This window comes from Rhinoderma darwinii, chromosome 4 (assembly GCF_050947455.1).
Source record: "Rhinoderma darwinii isolate aRhiDar2 chromosome 4, aRhiDar2.hap1, whole genome shotgun sequence".
In the NCBI taxonomy this organism is placed as follows: Eukaryota; Metazoa; Chordata; class Amphibia; order Anura; family Rhinodermatidae; genus Rhinoderma; species Rhinoderma darwinii.
Window position 1 is genome coordinate 369,314,020 of NC_134690.1, and position 24,931 is coordinate 369,338,950.

General features: G+C 38.7%; 1 protein-coding gene across 4 annotated transcripts in view; it reads right to left on the minus strand.

The window, feature by feature from the left end:
* The window catches only part of KIF16B (kinesin family member 16B), a 242,300-nt gene that overhangs the window by 87,538 nt on the left and 129,831 nt on the right, over window positions 1-24,931 (minus strand). For 2 of the 4 annotated variants that reach the window (XM_075863097.1, XM_075863095.1), the window contains exons 19-21: window positions 8,260-8,292; window positions 7,850-7,903; window positions 770-2,113 (exon numbers count right to left, since the gene is read on the minus strand). In XM_075863097.1, coding sequence (XP_075719212.1) covers window positions 770-2,113; window positions 7,850-7,903; window positions 8,260-8,292 — 1,431 coding nt within the window. The remainder of the gene's footprint in view (window positions 1-769; window positions 2,114-7,849; window positions 7,904-8,259; window positions 8,293-24,931) is intronic. The other 2 variants (XM_075863098.1, XM_075863096.1) reach the window with 1 other exon arrangement.

A 24,931-nucleotide genomic window follows, 5' to 3' on the forward strand; every position in this document is an offset into this window, starting at 1 on the left:
AGTGGCTGCGACAAAAAAAAACCCTAACAAATAAAATTCATCCATTTTTTTTTTTTTTTTGAACGTCCATGAAAAATGGATGGGAAATGTCGGTGAAAAACGGTCAGACGACCGGGAAGTGGATTCAAATTTAGAGACACAATGATGCAAAACAGGCATGAAAAACTGCCCTTTTTTTCACGTCGTGTGAATATAGCCCCCTTGTCCGCTCACAGCGATCTAGGGGGACAGTGTGTGTGTGTGTGTGTGTGTGTGTGTGTGTGTGTGTGTGTGTGTGTGTGTGTGTGTGTGTGTATGTATGTGTAAGTGTATATATATATATATATACACATACACACACGCGCACACATATATATATATATATATACATACTGTATAATGTAGAGAAATATATATATATAAAAAAGTACAAAAGTGGTTTTTTTTCACATGTTTTGTGATTTGTCTGCTCATGATAAAAATGTAGACCATGGAATTAAACTAATCTAGAAAATGAAAGCCTCATAAGTCTTGTGAAAAACCAACTAAAAATAGTTGTGATATTCAAAGCGGTTGCAAAGATATTATCGTTTAGAGAAGTGCATATCAGAAATGGAAAATTTGACCTGGACACAGGGAGAATCAATGACCCTTGGTCATGAAAGGGTTAATAAATGGATTGTTCACCTTATGACCAAATAGTGATTCATGAAATAAAATGTATTTCGAAACTTTATAAAAATAGCAGTTTGAAAACGTAGTAATTTCTCCATCTGATAAAATATCTTACCGCTCCCTGTCTTGCTCCAAAGCTTTCTGTTCAGCTTCTAAACTTGCCTGCAGACCAGCATGCTCCTGGCTACTGTCCATTGCGGCAAGTTTCCGCTTTTGCTCTTCTATTTCTACATCTATTGTAGAGTGTCTTTGGAGTGCTGAATGTCTACGTTCCAATTTAGCAACTGCTTGCTCCAAGGCCTCCCTGTGCTGCTTCTCTCTCGACTCAAGAATCTCTTTTTCCTTTTTCCTAACTTTTTCCTCCTGGCGAGCAATGTTAGCTGTAAATTCGAAAGTTTCTTGGAGTTGTTGCAGTTGGTCACTACTTGCTCTGAATTGTGCAATCTGATCAGCCTTTTCTTCAATTTCTTTCTCAATCTGAAATAAAGTTTTGTCTAAGCCTAGCAAACCACTGTCCAGAATTTCTGATGCCCTTTGCTTTTCTTCCATTAATACCGGCAAATGGTTCTGCTTTATGTACTGAAGCTGCCGCTCCTTACAATGTAGCCTATGTTCAGTTTGCTTGATCATATCCCGCTCTTCGCTCGCAGTAGTTGCAGTCATAGAACTACTATCTTCTCTATTGTGATCTACATTCGAAACGTTCAGACTTGTAAGGGTGTCTTGATCGGCAATTATTTCTTCTTCTAAGCACTCCTTCTGTTGGTTTAGATTACCCATTAAACTTGACAATTTTGCTAACTGCATTTTTTTAAATGAGGTATACTTATTCGTTGCTTTTTCAACCTCATCTGGATCTTCTTCTCCTTCAGACCTAGCTTCCTTAGCCCGTAAAAGATCCTCCCTAACATCTTCAAGAACCTGAATCTCTTCTTCTAGTCTTAGGAAATCTCCTCTTTTGAGAAGCTGAATCATTTCCTGTTTTTCTCGAAGTTGTTCCTCAAGACGAAACACGAGTTTCAATTGTTCCTTCTCTTGTTCTTCCAGCCTTCTCATTTCTAACTCCAGCTTCAGATATTGTTCATCCTTCTCTTTTTTAAGTTTTTCCAGTTCTTTAAAAATTTCCATTTTTTCAGCCTTTTCTGTACTATGAAGTTCCTGCAGTCTCTGAAGTTCTTCTTGCACTTTTGCAAAAGACTCTTCTTCTTGTTTCTTCTTCTGGAGTTTTATTTCATGCTGCTCTCGCAGTCTCTCTTCTTCAAATTTTTCTTTTTCGGCCAGCAGATCTTTCAGTCTGGTTTCAATGTCCATGTTTCTTCTTTTTAGGCTTTCTTCTTGTTTACGGATTTGTAACTGGACAAATTCAGTTTCTTTGCGCTGAGACTCAACTTCTTGCTGCATTTTTTCTAATTCTGTTTTTTCAGATCTCTGCTTTTCTTCCATCTCCTTTATCATTTTCCTGAAACACGACATATGCATTTCATAAATTCATAGGGGTCACAGTATATACTCAAATATTTCACAAAAAATATATGATCAATAGTAGATTTAGGAAAAGCAAACTTCTGGAAAGTCCCACAAAAGCTATTATCTATTTTTAATCTGAGCTTAACTGTTAAGGGGTCAAAAGGAAGAAAAAGTTGACAGAAAAATCATCCTGTACAATTACTTGTCAGATCCCATTGTCAGTTATCAATAGTCAGGTGTAACTTCTCATTTCTTATTGTCAGTCCTCAGGCCTTACTCATAAATTCAAGTGCCGCTGACAATGACTGATGAATACAATTGTCTGATTCTGACACACAGTTATTTCCTAAAAGGGATGTTGTACCAGAGAATATAGTCATTTGGTAGGGAGTTTTGGATTTCATAAAATTAATATCATTTTAAATAAAAAGAAAAAAAGCACAGGTTTCATACATCTTTCAATTCTATAGTAATATATTAAATATGTGATATTACCCATGTTAACCCGTGACTTCGTTCAATTCAATTCTCTGTACAATTACCTTGACCAGACTATCCTCCCCCATTTGAAGTGACTTTTTGACTTTTCTCTATGTTACTTATTTTTGATATTTGTCTTGTATATATATTTGTGATAGAATAAAGTTTTTGTATTTTTATATTACACATAGTGGATCATACCCACCTACATTTTTTTGACGGTTGTCTACGCTGACTTTAGCAATCCTTAAAATTTAAGCTTGTGTATAAAATATCATTGCATATCTGTTTTAAGATTTTTATTTATTAGAGAGTTTTAAAGGGTTGAGTTTGGCTGGACCTTGCCCTGAAAAATTGGAAATTTGATCACTAATGCAGCATCAGGAGAGCCCGGTTTGCTAATTATTTCCTGACCCACTAGTTAAAAGGGGTATTCCTATCTTATAATGTTATGGCATATGGCTAAGTTATGTCATACGATCATGAATGGTGGAGGCCCAACATCTGGAACCTCCGTCAGTTCCAACAACGAACTCCCCTTTGTCTTTTTCCCTACATAGCAGCGCTCCTGTCCATCCGCAGTGTGCAGCACAACTTCAGAGGTTGCAATACAAGTAAACAAGAGCACCGCTGCGCAGGGAAAAACTGTGCAATCAGTTCTTCTGATGCAAAAACCCCTTTAAAGGGAACCTGCCACATTGAAAATGCAGTCCAATTTGCAGGCAGCATGTTATAGAGAAAGAGTTGCTGAGCAGATCGATATAAAGCTTTGTAGGAAGAGATTCCGTATTACTTGTAATTTATTGATCTAAACCTCTGCTTTTTCCATACCTAGGAGTCCATTGGGCAGTCCCATTCAATGATTGGCAACCATCCCTGCACGAGCATGTAAAGATAGCTGTCAATTACTGGGTAAAACCTCCCACTGGACTTCAGAATGAGAACAGGTTTAGATCAATAAATCACAAATTATACTTCGTTTCTTTAAATCAGGTTCAGTGACAGCCAGTACTGCGTGTCTCTGACACGCAGGAACCAACTGTTATCGATCACATCTAAGTTATGAACTTAGATGTGATCGACAACAGCTCGATCCTGCCATTACTTACCCCGTCTGTCCCGCTGACCTGACAGATACAGGTTTCAGTGCTAGATACAGCTACTTTGTATACAGGATACTAAGCAGCTATATCTCAAAGAGTAAAAAAATTTTTTAAGAAAAAGTAATTACAAAGTTGCACCAATCACACTGATAGTGTTTTAGTATAAACAAAAAAAAATTGTTTTCAAAGGTGTACATAGCCTTTAACTCCTCTGGTTCGGGCCATTGTGCATATGTCTTAGGATCTGGAGCCTGTAAATCTTCCAAATAAAAAAACCGATCTTCCTATTTTGCATATTTCAGAAACCTGCTTATGAATACCAAATAATGCTGATGCTTTTAAGAAAACAGTGTAAAATGCCACATTCAACAACCATATTTTCTATATATTCTAGTAAAGTCAAAATGGTTTGAGGACAAATGCATTTGCAGTGTAAGCAGGAACATTTTTCAACCCAAAGTATGCTATACTCTCTGAATTATTCAAATGTATCCTGCGATATGCTTTTAAACTGTTTTCTTTGCTGGTAAAACGCTAAAGTAATGGATGTGTAGGTACTTGCACAAATTCTGAGATTTGAAGGCGAATTCTGACTGACATATCTTTATGTTTTCTATTAAAAAAGGAGACAGCCATCTTTTGATTTGCGATATAACGTCTTGCCTTGGAAACGGCATTCAGATTAAGGGCCTAATCTCGGAAATTGACAAACTGCACCAATTTCTTCATGTCTTCTTTTTTTTTTTTTTTTACATGGCTTTGGTTTTCAGGGCCACACGGCGCAGGAGAATGTGAGGTAAATTTCATGAATAATATTTTAAGACATCAAAAGAAAGATGAAATGAAAGAAATAATTTTCTGCTTAAGATTAAATACGCAAAACAATATGGTTTATTTACTAACAATATTGCTAGTTAAGAAATATCCATTACTAACTATGGAGGAGGGGTTCACAGCCGATTAGGTAGGGGATTTCAAAAGTTGAATTTAAAGAGGCTCTGTCACCAGATTTTGCAACCCCTATCTGCTATTGCAGCAGATCGGCGCTGCAATGTAGATTACAGTAACGTTTTTATTTTTAAAAAACGAGCATTTTTGGCCAAGTTATGACCATTTTTGTATTTATGCAAATGAGGCTTGCAAAAGTCCAAGTAGGTGTGTTTAAAAGTAAAAGTCCAAGTGGGCGTGTATTATGTGCGTACATCGGGGCGTTTTTAATACTTTTACTAGCTGGGCGTTGTGTATAGAAGTATCATCCACTTCTGCACTGTCAGAAGCTGGGCGTTCTGAAGAGATCTGTGACGTCACTCACAGGTCCTGCATCGTGTCAGACGAGCGAGGACACATCGGCAACAGATGATTCTGCAGCAGCATCGGCGTTAGCAGGTAAGTCGATGTAGCTGCTTACCTGCAAACGCTGATGCTGCTGCAGAATCAACTGTAGCCTCTGGTGCCGGTGTCCTCGCTCGTCTGACACGATGCAGGACCTGTGAGTGACGACACAGCGTGATCTCTGGAGAACACGGCTGTGTCTGCACTGCCAGAAGCTGGGTGTTCTGAAGAGAAGTGGATGATACTTCTCATCAGAGCGCCCAGCTAGTGAAAGTATTAAAAACGCCCCGATGTACGCACAAAATACACGCCCACTTGGACTTTTACTTTAAACACGCCCACTTGGACTTTTGCAAGCCTCATTTGCATAACTACAAAAATGGTCATAACTTGGCCAAAAATGCTCGTTTTTTAAAAATAAAAACGTTACTGTAATCTACATTGCAGCGCCGATCTGCTGCAATAGCAGATAGGGGTTGCAAAATCTGGTGACAGAGCCTCTTTAAAGGTAGTGTCCAGGATTGAGTTAGGTACAGTTTTTTTTTTATTACAAATTCTGTCTTTTTTTCTGCTTCTCCTACAGGCTGGTCACAGCTGCATGTACGCATTATTTCTTGTGCTTCTTTGTACTATTTTTGGTCTGTTTAATTTTTATACAAATATGGAATAATGTATAGGAAATGCAACAAAGGGAACCATTTAAATGGTGATCATTCAAAACTCCATTTTTGAGGTCCCACATACCCTTATGGATTTAATATTTAATGAATTCTCTTGTAGTGGAAAGTGTGAATCAACAAAGCAATATTGCATTGAAAGAGAGCCAGCATATACAGTAATTTCACTTATACATCATCATGGCTAGAAAAGAGGATTAATAACCGATAGAAAACGGGTCAAAATGTCACCAGTTCTATGGCACCCAAGTATATGGGGCGTTACTGTACCACTGTATACCTCTGATATCAGACGGAGGAATACAAAGGAGCCACTTTCTGTCAGATTCAAGCAAAAATAATCATGGCATGCTCTATCGGATGCCGTAATACAGTGTCTTGCAGAGCCTACGGATCCATAGTAGAGATGTAGGGACTTGGTGTGCTACCATACAGCCCCTGCAATACGCATGAGGCCTTAACACGACAGAAATTTAGATAGTCCATGTTAATGTAATTGTTAACTTTCTTTCAGGTACGCCACTAATTATAAACAGTCTGTTGAGTGGGATTTTTATGGCTGGTAGTTGAACATAATCTGTAATTTGTGGTTTAATAGGCCAAATTTTGTGAACAACTAAGTGAAAGGTTAACATCAGTTACAGAGAAGCTAAATCTAAAGTGGCAACAAATATGGCTGCACTTCCTCCTGTCACTTTTGCAAAAATGGCTACTGTAGAATAGACCCAGCACAGCTCTATCAGTAACCATAGTCCGTATAAGGCCAGGATCACACACAAAGTTTTAATGCAGTTTTCAGTGCAATTTTTGGCGCAGTTTTTTTGAGTCAAATTGAGAAGTGAATCCAAAAGAAAGGAAAGGTATAAAGAAAAGGCTGTGTCCACTTCTGAGTTTGGCTCAAAAACTAAGGCAAACGCTGCCACAAAAACTTTGCGTGTTATCCTAACCAAAATTGCCTCTTTTTCCACTGTAACGAGCTGCTATGAAGAAGTGTACTGTAAAAAAATAATAATAAAAAATAACCTTTGTGGAATAAAAAAAATAAATGTAAAAAACGCAAGAATAAAAAAAAAACACACATAATAGAACGTTCCACCTGACCCAATTACCCTAAAATAGACGTGTAATATATAAAACTTATGGAAGACAATGACTATTAGAAATAAAAAGTCTATTTTGGGTTAATACCATATTATTACCAGAAAAAAATTAGCTAGAAAGCAAAAAAAATAAAAAATTACAAAAATAGAAGAAAAACACAATAATTATGTATATAAAAATTATAAAAGGGTAACAAATAAAAAAAGTTATAGCCGTTTAACGTTATAGCGTGCTAAAAATAGCTAACGGTGTCTGGTCTAGAAAGCGCAAAATAGCCTGGTCCTGCACCGTTAAAAAGGGGCCTTCTAATGAAGACCATCTGATCTTCAATAGAAGCTGGCCCGACGGTCAGCTAATTGCCATTGCAATAGATCCTCCAGAGCGGAAGCCATTCTTATCTAGCGGCTTTTCATTCTTGCTCAAGGCAAGGGGTTCCCAAGCAAGGAACCCTTTTCTATGATGCCCATGTGTCCTAATAGGAGAGGGGTTGTCATAGTGAAACAGCCCTTTAAGGCTGGATTCACACGAGCACATTACGTCCGAAATGGACGGACGTATTTCGGCCGCAAGTCCTGGACCGAACACAGTGCAGGGAGCCGGGCTCCTAGCATCATAGTTATCTACGACGCTAGGAGTCCCTGCCTCGCTGACGGACAACTGTCCCGTACTGTAATCATATTTTCAGTACGTGGCAGTTGTCCGGCAGCGAGGCAGGGACTCCTAGCATCGTACATAACTATGATGCTAGGAGCCTGGCTCCCTGCACTGTGTTCGGTCCGGGACTTGCGGCCGAAATACGTCCGTCCATAACGGACGTAATGTGCTCGTGTGAACCCAGCCTAAGATTACATAAAATACTCATTCATGATTTTTTTTGTAATTTTTTTTATAGATCTGCATTGCCAACCCTGACATTGTAAACAACCTTGCTGCTTTTGTATTAGTCTCACTGTTTCCTATGCAATCATATAAAGAAATAAAATGATGACACATTTTCAAGGCTCACAATGTTTTCTTTGCAGCTTTATATTATACCTTTTACTTTCCAGCTTCTCAAGTTCTTCTCTTTGTTGCCTTTCAAATTCAAGTCTGGTAAGAAAGCAGAACACAGTTAAGGAAGGATTTTACTGGGAAAGAAAAACGAAGCAATGAATAATGACCATGGAAAATGTATTTAAAAGAGGTTTTACAGCGAGATGGTTTGTTTAATTTTTTTTCGGGGGGGGGGGATTTCACAAGAAATGAAAAATGGGTTTGACCAGAGCCACTAATTAGGTTTCCAGCTGCTGGGCACATCTAGTTAAAAGTTTAAATGTAAATGAATTTCTTGGAAGAAACTATTTAAGTGGTAATGTTAAATAAGACGGATAAATGATTAGCACAGTCCCTGCAAGTTCACTACATTCAGACATGGCAATCAATATATAGAAATTGAATTTCTCTACCTTAGACAGATTGGTCCTTTTACAGGGAAAAAGCTGCCACCGGAGGTAGAGAGAAAGCAAAGTGATCAATTGGGAAAAGGTTAAAAGTAAAAACAGGAAAAAAAAAAAAAAAAAGAAATTAAAAGAGCAAACGCTGTTCAGACCTCCCCTCCAAAAATGTATAAAGTATATAAGGCAAATAATGACTACAACAAGAATAAAACACACAGACAGCCCACAAAGGGGCTTATTCAGAATAGCAGAGAATAGAGACGTAGCAGAAGTTTCTTAAAACTGCTAAAACAACTTCTAGCAGAAATTATTGTGTAGTTTTACATAGGACTGCAGGTAAACTTGCTTTATTACCAATACCACAGTACTGTACCAAAAAGTGAAACTGCAAAATCAGTTCTGCTACATCTATACATTTAATTTCCAAATGAAATTTTCTGCTCCTCACCATCAGTTTTAGGCTACATGCACATGTTGCGTATTTTGCTGCGTAAAATACGTAGCAAAACCGCAGGAAACTGCAAGAAATTTCCAGGAGTGCGTTTTTCGGAGCGGTTTTGACATTTTACTGCGTAAATCGAAGCGTTTTCAAGCTGCAGGTTTTGCGGCGATTTCTCCAGAACTAGGAGATAGAATTCACAAACAGAATTGCGAGATAAATTTACATGCTGCGGTTGCGAGAATACGCACCTCGGGTCAATTTACATGCGGGAAAATACCGCAGCGTGTACATGATTCCCTGGAATCTCATTGTCCATGCTGGTACTGTATTCCGCTGTGGTTTTGCCACACGTAATACCATCATGTGCATCGACCCTTAAAGGGCTGAAAAAGTCAAGTTGGATGAATGAATAAATTAAAAGAGGAAGTTTTACGAATGCTTATTTTTCATATATACTCCACTCATTTCCTTTATCTGGCTTTCCGTTTCCTATTATAAACTTCCTTGTATATGACAAGTTGTCCTGTCCTTATTAACTGTATATACCAGGAGAAGGCTCAGTCTCCCAAAAGATCCACACACTCATGTTGATTTCATTGCCTATTAGGCATTGGCAGGTTACACACAGATGAATAATAATAACATCACTAGTCTTATATTCTAGTAAAAAAAAAAAGTCCAGAACAATCATCTGCAGCACACGTAGCTGCAGATTTTCTGCAATGGAAATCCGCAGCGTAATTCAGTAGCAGCAAAGTGGATGATATTTGAACAAATCTAATCCACACGCGTGCCGAAAAAACTATCATAAATTGAACTGCAGTGCGGTTTTTTTATCCGCAGTATGTCAATTTATGTTGCGGAATCGCTGCCTTTCTGTTGCGGGTTTTCCCCATTGAATTCAATGGGAAGGCAAAACCTGCAACAAATAGCAGATAATCAATAAATAAACTCCAAAAGCAGTTATGTTAAGGGCTGGGTGATGTTTTTTATACCAACATCCCCCCATGATTTACCCTACAGGCAGCTCCATAACAATATAAACCATACCAAAAAGAACTAGAGCATGTAGCCAAAAGTATATAAGAATATAAAATTGTATTACACAAATACGACAAACACTGTATTAAAAAAAACATATAAAGACAAGACTCTAGTAAAGACAATGTGATATTATGGAGCGAAACATGGAAATTGCTGGATAGCGTAAAAATAGAAAGGCTGTACTGAGTAACCGCAAAATCTATTTCAGCACCAAAAGGGGTTCCATACGGATTACCTCTAATACACTGTAAACATTTTCGACTAGTGAAAGGGGAAACAATAGAATGTGTCAGTGCAAATATTAGTCAAAAGGCAGCCTTACCCATAACAGCAAAAAAATGGTATAAAACGATGTTTGCTCTACCACAGAGACCCCCAACACGCGTTTCGCTGTGAGTGCTTCCTCGTGGTGTGTGTGTCAAATAGCAGATGATGCAATCTTTGCGGCGGAAAAACTGTCATTCCGCCGCAAAAATCGCAGTTCAGAAAAAAAAAAAAAAAACCTATAATTACCCAATTTTTATGCTCTTGCGTCCAGCCCGGCCTCCAGGGATGACCTTTTATTCCATGTGACTGCTGCAGCAGTCCCATGGGATGAAACTTCATCCCAAAAAGCCGGGCTGCAAGACGTCAGAGGGATGGTTCGCCATGGCTATGGATAAGTATAGACTTTTTTTTTTCTACGTGCAGTTTCTACAGCGGACATTCTGGCTGAAAAACTGCACCACAAATTTGGTGCGGTTTTTCTGCCGGAATTCTCTGCGGAATCCAGGGCGTATACCCGGTGTACTGTTACGCAACGAATCCGCCTGGTGTTAACATACCCCATTTAAAAAAACAAAAAACACGAACAATGTAGACTAGTAGAAAACAAAAAGATGAAATTAAAGAGGTTTTTCGAGTCGGAGTATATATAGCAATTGACCAATATACTAAATGGTCACAAGGGTGTAAAACCAAGAGCATCAGAACAAATAGATGTGGTGAACTTTCATATAAGATCTTACGGCTGATCAGTTATCGGTCATTTAGGCTCCACTCATATCTGCACTCGCAATTCTGTTATGTCATAGCAACAAAATGGACATAACGTAAGTGACAAATCCATGAAATGATTGACACCAACGGCACCCGACAGAACCCATTGGCTTTAAGGCCCTGTTCACACAGTTTTTTGCCGCTGTTCTTGCAGCGGAAACCGCGTCCGAAATGGCCTCCCATTGATTTCATGGGAAAAGTAAGCGACATGCCCTTTCTTAGGGTGTTTCCGTCTCTGACCTCCCATTGACATCAATGGGAGGCAGAGAAAGCGTTTCTTTCACTGCGTTTTTTGTCCGCGGCGCTCAGTGGCCACAGCCGAAAAACGCAGCAAACGGCATGCAGGCAGGTCAAAATCTGCCTCCAAATTGCAGAAGGAATTTTGAGGCAGACTTTTTGTGCCTGCAAAAAACTCTATGTGAACAGGGCCATTGGGTTCCATCAGGTTTCTGTAATGTAATTAGACAAAAAGGCGATGCATGCTGCACTATTTTGTCCGAAATTTTTCATGGAATCTGCGACGAAGGCTCCTAACCTTTTAAGTCCATCACGCTGTTATATATTTAAAAAATTGCACATAATATCATTATAACGCTTACATCGCTGTACATAACAATGGAGTCTGTAGTCAACTATTCATACATACATAAATTATCAGGTAATGCGGGGTTGAAACAGCAAGTGTTTCTGACAATAGGAGGTAATCATTAGCACTATTGGAGATTCTGACATACTTGCGGAGGTTGAGGTCTGTAACAAATTAAACCCTGCGTAGTGAAGAAAACCAAGGGCTGGAATCACACATGCAGTTTTTGATGCTTTGTTTTTGGTGCATTTTTTTAAATCCAAACACAGGAGTGGATAAAAAGTAAAAAAGTATAAGCCTTTCCTTTAGACTACCCATCTTTTTGAATCCACTACTGGCTTTGGCTATGAAAAAGCATGAAAAACTACACAAAAAGATATGAGTGAATCTAGTCAAAGCAGTCCAATCCAGTTTTTAAATAAACAAAACCAAAAATACAGATGGGAATACAAACCTGAAATAACCCTAAAACAACTTCCCCCGCAGTGTATCAATCCCTGGATGTGTGATCATAGGAGATTGCCAGGTAAGGAATTGTACAATATTGACAATGTAGATACTGAATGTGACCCAACGTGTCCCATAAGCAAAATTTCAGCTTTATATTACCGATAAAAAGTTATTTTCACAAAAAATAAATAAAATACCAGACTGTAATTCAAGCCTCAAAATAAAATAAAAAAAGAACGTAAACAGTGGATTCAATAAAGCGCAAGGGAGTGCTGCATTTCCGTCAACCTTAAGAGCTGCCACAAGGTAGTCATACACTAATATTAGAAAAGTGGCAGCAATGAAAGATAAAACAACTTCCTAGAAGAGTTGTGACTCAAGAGAAACAATTCATGCCAATGAAGTCTGCCACTCTACTGCATCTGGCCAAATAATTCTCTATCGCGTTCAGAAAATAAAGTAACATAAGGCTCTGTTCACAACTGTATGGCGGGGTCCCGTTCTGACGTTCCATTGGAGCTTTCCGTCAGAACGGGACCCTGAACAGACACAAACGGAAACCAGAGGTTTCCGTTTCCATCACCAATGATTTCAATGGTGACGGATCCAGTGCCCATGGTTTCAGTTTGTCTCTGTTGCGCACCGGATCCGTCGTTTTGCCGGAAGCAATAGCGTAGTCGACTTTATTCTGTATACGATTACGGCGATAACAAACATATATAGATTTTTCTATATTTTACTACTTTTACAAGGAAAAAAAACTGAAAAATAAAATATATTTTGTGTCGCCAAATTCTGAGGGCCATAACTTTTTTATTTTTTCGGCATGAGGGCTTATGTTTTGCGGGATAAGCTGACGTTTTTAATGCTACCTTTTTAGGGTCCATGCGAGGTTTTGATCACTTTTAATTCCATTTTTTTGTGAGAGATGAGGTGACCAAAAAGTAGCGATTCTGGCGGTTTAATTATTATTATTTTTTACTGCGTACACCGTGCGGCTTAAATAATGATATATTGTAATAGTTCAGACTTTTACGGATGCCGCAATACCAATTATGTTTATTTATTTTTTTACAATGCTTTAGGGGAAAAATGGGAAAAGGGGGGCTTCATTAAATCCCCTGGCTGCCATAGCAACCATCGCCACCCCGCAGTTGCTATTGACCGCAGCATTTAATGGGTTAAACTAGCGAGAACACGCTCGAGCGCGATCCCGCACGTTACTGTGAAGTGTCGGCTCTAAATTACAGCTGACATTCGCAATGTATGGAGCGGGCTCAGCCAGTGAGCCCGCCCCATACTTCCCCCTACCCGGCTATGATGTAGGGATACTTGAAATGTCGGGATAGGGTTAAAACAAAGTGTAAAAAATGTGCCGACCGATAAGATATAAGTAAATAATATTATATATTTTATCCTCAGATAATTTAAGCAGAATATTGGCAGTCATTAAAGGATCAGCTGCTAAAGTCTTGGTGCCAGATGCTACAGGACACCTTCAGAGATCTTGTCGAGTCCATGCCTCAATAGGTCAGAACTGTTTTGGTGGTGTGAAAGGGACGACACAATATTCGGTAGGTGGTTTTAATGTATTGGCTAAACGATGCATAATATTACAGTATATCTAGTAAAGCGTTTTTGTCATGTAATAGATTTTTAAAGGGTTGGATCCACAAGTATTTCATGTTTTAACTTCGTTTTTTTCATAACTAATAAAGGAAGAATTGATATAGCAAATGAAGTGAAGAATATACCAAGACACCTGAAATGCGCGTTGTGGGTCTACAAACGGCTCACTGATACTTGACTGCCAATCCCACCCACCGAACTTCATTATTTAAATATGGGCTCTACTATAGAAGTAATAGTTAGATTGTACAATAGGATGGTATTTACTTATATTTTCTGTTTCAATAATTTTTATTGTTATTATTGAGTAAAATTACAGTCACAATGGACATATAAACATGTTTACAAAATACTGTAGTTGAAATCTTACATGCAGTGTTATACAATTGTTCAATAAAGGATCATCTAAAGCAAAGTTGAAATATATGAGGTCTGGTTAGATGATCGAGTTAAGGTACTTTTACACGGCGCCGATCAACGAGACAGCTCGTTGATCAGCGCTCATTTGCTCCTTTCACTAGAAGCTAGTATGAGGACGAGCGCTCGTTACTCCGTTCGCTCGTCCCCATACATTATCATCATGTTGGCAGCACATTTTCAGGGATATGTGCTGCCGACAACAACAATATTTTCAGTAATTAAAACTATACGATCAGCTGATGAACAAGCGATTGCTCGTTCATGGGCTGACCGTTGCCCTGTTTACAAGGCAATTATCGGGAACTTGTGCTCAGAATGCTCATTTGCCCGATAGTTGGCCAGTGTAAAAGGGCCTGAAGACTGTTGGAACTGCACATTTAACTATATTTCTTATGAAGGCTCTTTGTTGTAAGAGTTGTAATAGATTAAGTAGATTATAGTAATGTTTCAACAGTACTGAAGGTGTTTTTAACCAAGCAATAACATTATTAACCGTAAGTCACAAAAGAAAAACAGTGAATTCTTAGGTCATCAGTAAAACGGGAGATCGGAAGGGAAGATTTGTTGACTGTGGAAAGTCCTTAAAGAGAACCTTTCACCTGCCCATACATGTGCAGCTGAGTTCACCATGTAATGGGCAGGGCTGCACAAACCAAGTCTCACTTTAAACATTTTTTCTATCCTCCTCTGTTATTTAGATATCGGTGCCATTATATTTGGCGCCCGATATGTAAATAACCCCCTGAACGGTCAATTGGACGTTTCTTTATTTCTAAATGGCATGGGGGCATGTTACCTATCACTCTGACACTGTCCAATAAGCTACGGACAGTGTGAGCGCAGCTTTTGCTGTGTGATCCATATAGCGAGATCACACAGTCTTGTCGTTCTGCAGAGATTTTATCGCCAGGTGCCTCTGGCAGCTGAGAGCAGGGAGATTTGACAGCTCCCTGCTCTGTTTACTTTATTCTAATGCAGCGCCGTGGAATGGCGGCGCTGTAGAATAAAGCCCATTAATGACCGCCGTGAAAAGGCTATCGGCGGTCATTAAGGGGTTAAAAAGCAAGTGGGTCGACAAGTTTTGATGTTTTCCAACTTAACCACTCTTTATGGAATTTCTGCCATTTTTGTTGACTGCATGCATAATATATATTCATAATAGTAATTTATGTTAATTTTTCTAGTAATATCTGATAATGTAGGATTATATGAAGTTCTCCACCTTTGGGCTAGAGAAAAAAGTGCGGACAATAGGGTATGTCACGATATTGTCCTGAAAGGCCCGGGTATTGCGTCTATTCCCAAGCCTAGCAGTCGAAGCTCAGGTGTAAAGATACAGTTTTGTTTAGTAATTAGACAAAACATTGAATTGATTAGATAGACAGACCGACACAGACAGATCACTGCTTGAGAAAGGCCCATGCTGTGGCTGAAATGTTGCACTTTTTACTTGAAAATCATCTGCTGTGGTGTGCTGCCTTCCTTTGTTTTTCTATTTATGGAACCGGTGATCAGGGTCCAAAGGCTTGCACCCAAAGAATTACAAATAAAGCTATGAGCCTATAAGCTCTCCTTGAGATAGATAGATAGATAGATAGATAGATAGATAGATAGATAGATAGATAGATAGATAGATAGATAGATAGATAGATGACATACCCCAAAAATTAGAAATGTAGTATTTCTCCACATCCTCCACAACATTTGGCGTGTACTTTGGGGTAGATTTTGGACAGTTTGTATGGGGTGAGCATTACTCGACCAGACAAAAGCATGGTAGTTAAATACCACCAATAAAAGATGGATAGACATTGAAAGATCAATATTAGAGACAGATAACCTATGAGATATTTTATATGCTAAAGAATTAAATTATAAACAGTACCAGACACCTTTACATACCATCCGAGCCACACTGCAAGCCTGCGGCATTCTTATCAGACATCAACAATGCAAACCCCCAAACAAAATGACAGATCCATATTCTAGAATTTTTTTTTACCAAACATGGAGATTACAAGTTGGAAAATGCTGGTATTTCCTATATCAATGACCTATATAGCAACAATTCTTTGTGCTGCTTTACAGATCTAATCACCAAATATCAAATTGATAAAACAGATATTTACAAAATTTATTATTTTCTTAGAAAACTCCTGAACCCATTACTAACACTACCTCATATAGAAATCGACATATCTGCACGACCTGATAAAATTACAAAGAGGCATTAACACTTTTTTATCAAATATTAAGGTCTCCCATATAATTTTAAACATTACCACATAATGTTCCAAATGCATTGAGACTTAAACATTTTCCAGAAAAACAATGGTATATACTTATTTTATGTGCGGTTGTCATGCCTTGAGAACTGGTTGTATTTTAAGTCTATTGTAGCTCATGTTGTAACAGTATTGTGCTCTATAAAGACTGTTTATAAATAGGCTATAGAATAAAGTGATACTTTTTGAGATTTTTAAGTACTTGTAATGCATTATGTTTTGACTCATTTTTAGTTAAGAATCATCAAAATAAGGTGAACGTTTATTTAGAGAGGCAAAAGTAAAAGCGATTTGAATAACTGCTTTGGCTTTAGATGAATAAAAATATTGGCTGTGGAAAGATAAGTGAAAATAGAAGGCATTGGGTATCTGGGAGGGGTGGTAGGAGATGAAAGCTTGCAGCCATAGGCAGTTACTGTAATGCAGCGTGGTCCAGACATTGATTGAAATCTATTGGAAAGTATAAAAGCACAGTTCATGACAGACCCTACGGCGAGTCTCGTGCACTTCGTACCGAAGGATAGAGAGGTCTGCACGCTATTGTTAACAGATGACATGGCAATTAAATGATATACGAAAATCAGTGTAGATCACATTGTGAGTGGTTATTTAGAGTCAAGCAACAAAGCAGACCAACAAAAACGAATACTGATAAAACAATCAAGATCACAGTGGATGATCATACACACAAAATGCACAATAAAAAGACGGAAAGCATTTCTTCTCTAGGAACACCGCCACCTTTTTTACCGACTGTTAAAAGGATTTTGCCGGAATATATAAATATAGCTTTAGAGAACAATCAACACATCTCATCTATAGATGTAAGATAGGAAACTATGTAAGTAAATTAACAAACACACACTAACAAACAAATCTCCTGCCAGCGAGCGGTAGACTGTCTGAAAATATCTCATAGCAGCTATTTAAAAGCTAAACGTGGTTATGCTCATTAATAAAATAAAACGTGAAAATATACATAGTTACATAGTTAGTACAGCTGATAAAAGACACATGTCCATCAAGTTCAACCAAGGGATGGGAAAAGGAAAGGCAAAAATTTCTATACATAGGAGCTAATATTTTTTTGTTCTAGGAAATGATCTAACCCTTTTTTAAAGCCATCTACTGTCCCGGCTGTGACGGCTCCTGCGGTGACTATTCCATAAATTCACAGTTCTCACAGTAAAGAAGGCTTGTCGCCTCTGCCGTTTTAACCGTTTTTTTCTCCAGACGGAGGGAGTGCCCCCTTGCTTTTTGAGGGGCTTTTACATGGAACAGGATTTCACCATAATTGTTGTATGTGCCATTAATATATTTATATAAGTTAGTCATGTCTCCCCTTAGTCGTCTTTCTTCAAGGCTAAATAGATTTAATACTTTTAATCTTTCCTCATAACTTAAATTCTCCATGCCCCTAATTAGCTTCGTTGCACTTCTTTGTATTTTTTCCAACTCCAGGGCATCCTTTCTATGAACCGGAGCCCAGAACTGAACTGCATATTCTAGATGAGGCCTCACTAATGCTTTGTAAAGTGGTAATATTACATCCCTGTCCCGTGAGTCCATGCCTTTTTTAATACACGACAATATCCTGTTGGCATTTGAAGCAGCTGATTGACATTGCATACTGTTATTGAGTTTATGATTTACAAATACACCCAGATCCTTCTCAACAAGTGACTCCCCCAGTGTAGCTCCCCCTAGGACATATGATGCATGCAGGTTGTTGGTACCGAGATGCATAACTTTACATTTATCTACATTAAACTTCATTTGCCAACTGGACGCCCAAACACTTCATTTGTTTAAATCCGCTTGCAATTCACGAACATCTTCCATAGACTGAACTATATTACATAGCTTGGTGTCATCTGCAAAAATAGAAATAGTGCTATTAATCTCGTCCTCTATATCATTAATAAATAAGTTGAATAATAGTGGTCCCAGCACTGTACCCTGGGGTACACCACTTATTACCGGGGACCATTCAGAGTAGGAATCATTGACCACAACTCTCTGGATACGGTCCTTGAGCCAATTCTTAATCCAATTACAAATTTTCTAAACCTATAGTCCTTAATTTACCAATTAGACGTCTATGAGGAACAGTGCCAAATGCCTTTGCAAAGTCCAAAAACACTATATCCACAGCGGCCTCTCTGTCCAATATAGAATTTGTAAAATTATATAGGGGAAAATAACACTGCTGAAAAGGTATGAATGTAACAATCCTCTAAAAAAAAGAGATGGTAGGATAATACTATGGTAACAAAATATGAATTAGTCAAGCAACAAATATTGTAACACCATAAAAAATAATGGGGAAGGATAGGAAGAATGGAATAAGATGGGCAATAGCAAGCACTAAACACAATGGAGCTCATATATTATATAGTGACATAAACTGAATTTGGATATTACCCCCAGGTAAAGCAAGTGGCCACATATATATATATATATATATATATATATATATATATATATATATATATATATATATATAGTCTGAATGCCAGTCATCCGCATTTGTGGTCCGTAAAACCAAAAAGTAGGACATGTCCTATTTTGTATGAATGCTTTCTACGGCCCGGTCACCTTCCTGTAAATATAAGGGAAGGTGTCCGCTGGCCATAGAAATGAATGAAACCGTATTTTGATCTGCAGTTACAGTCCGTAATTGCGGGCCAAAATTACCATCGTGTGCATGGGGCCTCAGACATTGAAGAAATTAGAAAAGTGCTTTACACCGTTATATATGACCTACTACATTAATCACAATGTATCTTCTGGAAGAAAAAAAACAGTTAGGAGTAACTGTAAATATTAAAAAAACAAAAATACCTTTGATGTAAATCTTGGTACACAATTCAAATCGTGCCTAGAAAAGACTTCACCATAATAAACACACACAAAACAAGAATAAAAAAACAATTTTTGAGCAGAAGTAAGTGAGATGTCGGACAATAGAAAAAAATAAACAGTGGTCTCACAGGACACATCATATAATCAATCTTCTTTCTTCCAAGCTGCAGATGCAACTACTGCAGGCCTGGATAACCTTCAATTTAAACCTTAAAGTCACTCAAGATTAGTAGCGGAAAACCAGACACCATGTCACCGACATACTGCTGGCAAAACTATGAATACAATAAAAGCCACATAACATAGAAAAGATGGGAAATCACAACTAATGGAAAGTTTACAACACAGATGTGGCGTGATTTGTGCTTGGAAACAAGTATTAAACAATACTTACATAACGGTGTAATTTGAGGAAGGTCTGTAGTCTTATTGATTTAAAAATCTAACACGTGCTGCGGAAAATGGCAGTAACCAGACGTCAGGACAGCACGTGACTCGGAAATGCTAGGGCATGAGAACCAAAGAGGCAGAAAAGGAATAAAGCACAGAGTGCATACATCCAAAAAATTGTTTTTCGAAAGAAATATGCCATGCTGAGGCTACTTGAATTGAACTCGCTTGAAAATAAAGAATATAATACGCGTGACCGGTCAAATGATTAAAAAAAAATTGGAATCGATTTAAATTAATGCTCGGGATAGAAGGGTATTTGCCTTTTACTCTGATATGGGGAAATTTTAAGTATAACTTAAAAACACTACAGAGTGACACATTTTGGAAGAATAAAAGGTATCAAATTAACACACCAATGGTTTATAGGGAATAAGATGAAATATAAAAAATTTTGAGATTAAGTTGGGGTATGGCGTTACTTACAAGGAATTTTTGTATTATGCACAAATACAACACTAGATACGTGAAGATAGTAAAGTTTTCTTAGCTTGTGACCACACACTTTGTAACTTAATAGCTAATTCTTTAAATAGAAAGAAAGTAGCTTCTAAAAAAATATGGGGGGTTATGTAAACATGTAAGGAATAATAACACGCAAAAGGGTTTTAAAAAATGGGAAGAAATGTTAAATATATTAAATAAAAATAAATGGGAGAATTCACTTAAAATAGTTTTGGAAACTAAATATAATAATGGATTTAGAATTTCACAACTTTTTATTCTACATGATGTCTATTATACTCCTAAAAAATTGAAACCATTCTATCCAAAAAGCAAATATAGATGCCCAAGGTATTAACATATGGAGGTAGATCTAGTCCACCTGCTGTGGCAATACCCCAAGATTCACATCTACTGGAAAAAATTATTGAACATATTGAAAGGATTGGAAAAATTTGTATACATTGGGACCCTACAAATACAGAGTTGGGGCATTAAATGGGCTCCCAAGACTATTAAAACAGGATTAAAAGCATTACAGATGGCTAGAAGGGTCCTCTGTTATATTTGGAGAGCTGGTATTCCACCGGTATTAGAGGAGATTGATCGCTTCAGAAAAAAAGGATTTGAAAGAAATGAATAGTTGTAGGGTTTGATGTGCTCCAGAATAAGTTATCAGTTGTTATTGCGACTTGTGGTTAAAATATATTGATTTGACTACAGGATATTGATAACTATAAAGTACTTAACATATTTTTATGCAGTCTTTAATTTTACCGTACTTTGCAATATACTTTATTAGGGGTCTAAACCATGTTTACTTGAAGTCATATGTTGAATCTTTGTTTAACCCGTTAGTGACCGCCAATACGCCTTTTAACGGCGGCCACTAACGGGCTTTATTCTGATGCATAAGCCTTTTTACGGCACTGCATCAGGATAAAGTAAACAGAGCAGGGAGCCGTCAAATCTCCCTGCTCTCAGCTGCCAGAGGCAGCTGAGGGCTGGGGGCGTCCCTGCTCTGCCGTGTGAGATCGATATAAGTATCGATCTCACCCGTTTAACCCCTCAGATGCGGTGCACAATAGCGTGCACCGCATCTGAGTGGTTTTGGAGAGAGGGAGGGAGCTCCCTCTCTCTCCCACCGACACCCGGCGATACGATCGCCGAGTGTCTGTCTCCAATGGCAGCCGGGGGCCTAATAAAGGCCCCCAGGTCTGCCTGGAGCGAATGCCTGCTAGATAGGCATGACCTAGCAGATGCCTGTCCGTTTTAAACGGACAGGCAGTAATACACTGCAATACAAAAGTATTGCAGTGTATTATAATAGCGATCAGAGAATCGCATATTAATATACTGTGCCTCGATGCATTTACACTTTTAGACAAAACATGGCCTTCTTGTTCATAGCAACCAGAGCCCATCTTCCTTTCTTCTACTACAATTTGGAACGTAAAAGCTGAACTCTTACTATGTGCAACGAACCGCACCACTGTTTCTCTGACAAAGTTTTGATACAGAAGATGTATAATGTCAACTGTAATGTCACCAGGAATTGAGATTAATGACGAACTCCGCTCTAATACAAGTTGGAAGCATAATGGCCTGATCATGCGCCAAATGAAGCTGGGAAAGGTTCATGGGAGCTGAAGGCGTGGAGGAGAATTCCCACCCTTGAAGTTAGGGCTGGGTGATTTTGCCAAAATATAAAATCTATATTTTTTTCAACACTGTGCGATTTTCGATTTGAATCTTGATTTTGTTATTTTTTTCCATTTATTTATCAGTAATGGCAAGAGATAATTTAATAAATTATTTTCTTTATATAAATAACTTTTTAACATATATTGCTATAATTGTACGTAACTTCACAACTTTTAACCTCTACAAATACTTTTTTTTATCAGAAATACAATTGGAAAAATGTATCTCTAATTGATTATAACTTCTGTGTTCTCCGAAATCTATAATCAATAATGCGCTGCGTGCACCAACATCCCTCTCTGCCCATCACCACCTCAGCCGGTGTCCGACATTGCAGGTGAGAGCAGTGTAAATTGCAGCAGGCCCAGGCAGATGGCGCCAAACGGGCACTCTTGGGCGAGATTACATTATAGTGTCTGAAGTGTGAGAAGGAACCTATGCAGTACCGGCTCCACCATGGGGTTTTAAATAAATGACATTAAGGCTGGATTCACAAAACCACGATTGGACCGTGAAAAACTGTCTCTGTCAGCTGGATTTCCCGGTCCAACCATGGTACATGTCAGTGGAACTCCTGGCATCTACCAGTCATTAGTGTATAGTCATCCAGGCATAGTCATTTAGGCTACATTCACACAACAGTGAAAAAATGGGCATTAAAAACTTATCAATTGCCAGTTTTTCATGTCCATTTCGCATCAGTTTCTCCAAATGGATTTAATTTGTCAGGGTTTTTTTGTCCCAATCCCCTGAAGAGACCACAGAGCCCATGTAGATAGTGATGCAATGTCCCTGTAGATAGTGCCACAATGCCAACATGGAGCGACAGAGTGCCCACATGGAGTGAAACAAACCCTTGCAGATAGCACCACCTCATGTAGATCGCACTCTTACCCCCCCTTGTAAATCACAGCACCACTCCCACCCCGCCTTACAGATCGCACCCCCTTGTAGATCGCACATACCCTTGCAGATCGCACCCCCACATGTAGATTGCACTCTTACCCCCCTTGTAAATCGCAGCACCACTGCCAGCCCGCCTTGTAGATCGTACCACCACCCCCTTCTCCCTTGTAAAACGCACCTTTGTAGATAGCAGCATCACCCCCCTTGTAGATCGCACCCCCACGTCGATCACACGACCACCCCCCCTTCCTTGTAGATAGCGCCACTGTAGCTGCCAATAGGAGCTGAATTACCAGCCAGAGTTTGCCGACGCTCTGACCGGGGATTCAGCTCCTATTGACAGCTACAGTGGTGCGATCTACAAGGGGGGTGGGGGTGCTATCTACAGCGGGCTGGTGGCGCTATCTACAAGGGGGGGGTAGTATCTACAGTGCGGTGTGGCTATGTCCCTATGAACAAAAACAAATGGCAGCAATAGAAGCTGCAGGTGTGCTCACACAATAGGTTGTCCTGGGATCTGTCGTTCCTCAGTTGGAGTGCAGTCGGAAGAAGGGGGCTTGCAGGCAGGCAAGGATCCAATAAATAGAAGAGTTTTTGAAAGCAAAGCAGTAACACGTTCCACCTGTGTCCGATAAACTTTTATTCTATGCCGAAATAAAGCGCTTATTATGTTTTTCTAAATGTGGATGTGCTGAGGATTTTCTTTCAAAAACTCTTCTATTAACTAGGAGTCCCTGCTTCCCCACGGAACTGCTGTTCCGTACTGTATCATTTTGCTCAGTACAGAACAGAAGTTTCGTGGGGAAGCAGGGACAGCACAGAGTGCCGCTTGTCAGATGGGGAAGACAAGGCAGTGACGAGGCGGAGCTTCCTCCTGCAGCAAGGCTCGACGGCATCACTTATGAATCGATTCAATTATTCTGTTAAAAAACAGAATCGTCAGAGGCCTTTAGGGCGAATTAAATTAATTAGATTAATCGCCCAACCCTATTTGAAGTGGACTTTTGCTTTATATTGGCCAGTAATGATGTCTGTGTGTGTGTGTGTGTAGCTATATATATATATATATATATATATATATATATATATACACACACACACAGACACAAACACACACACATATATATATATATATATACATACATACACACACACACATACACACACACATACACACACACACACACACACACACACACACACAGTTCAGCTATAGCCTATATCTCATAATGATGATTTATCACCGATTCACAGGATAGGTGATAAATGTCTGATCAGTGTCCCAGAGTGCCCTATGTGAATGGAGCGGGACTACGCATGCTTGGCCACTGCTCCATTCACTTTCTATGGGGCTGCCGGTGCTCTGAAGAGTGTCTCAAACCCCTTAGTTCTAGTGATTGGTTGAGATGTCAGAGTCTAGAAACTTCTAGAACTATCTTCTACTGTGTCTATAACATGTCAGATAGATAGAATTCTGTGCACAGAGGTTCATATACACAATTATTTAGTTGGAATTGGTGTTCTAAGAAGGTTGCCCATCTCGGAAGAGCTTGTAGACTTGTTCAGTGAGAGCTTTGACCAAACGATTTTAATGTTGCTCAGTACTAAATGTGAGGTCACATGACAGGCCAATCAAGTGTCATCATGTAAAGGAATTATCTAAATTACATATTACAAAATATTAGTTATTTTTATTCCGAAACAAATGAAATTAAAGAGGATATAATTAAAGTTAAAGTGAAACTATGGGCAATTTACAATATTAGTTAAATGGAACTACAAGGGTCAGTTAACATACTAGGCTATTGATTATTTTTACTCTTGTCCTTCAAATACAAGTTTCTAAGAAACTATGTAAACTATGGGCCCTTAAATCCATAGGCAACAAAAATTTTGGTTGAAGCTGCACCTCACAGACTTCCGTCTCTGCCCGCTCACTCCTCATAATACTACTAATACGGAGAACTCTCTTCTCCCTTTCAGCTACCTTACCCTGCATTCTGGACCAATGCAGGCAGTGGCGACTAAACTGGGGAAGAAGAAGAGCAAGAAGTCTGTGTGCTGCCGCTTTAGTTAATAGATGCAGATCCCTAAGTGAGGTAAGTGAGGAGATAACTTCTGCTGTATAGGCCAGCAACATGCAGCAGTAGTTGTAAATGCAGTAAGGGACTAAAGTGGATAAGAACAGTTTGGAAACTTGTACTTGAGGGAGCACCAGGAAGGAAGGCCCTGGTATGTAGTAGGACCATTTTACTAATTATGAAAATTTGTTCAAAAATAAGGGAACTCTTACATAGTGAAAAAATATATCATTTACATGGTTTGTGGCAAAAACAATTGAAAACACTTTTTTTTAATCACAAAGAATCACATTTTAACTTTTTTTTATCCTACACATTTTTGCAAAAAATGAATTTC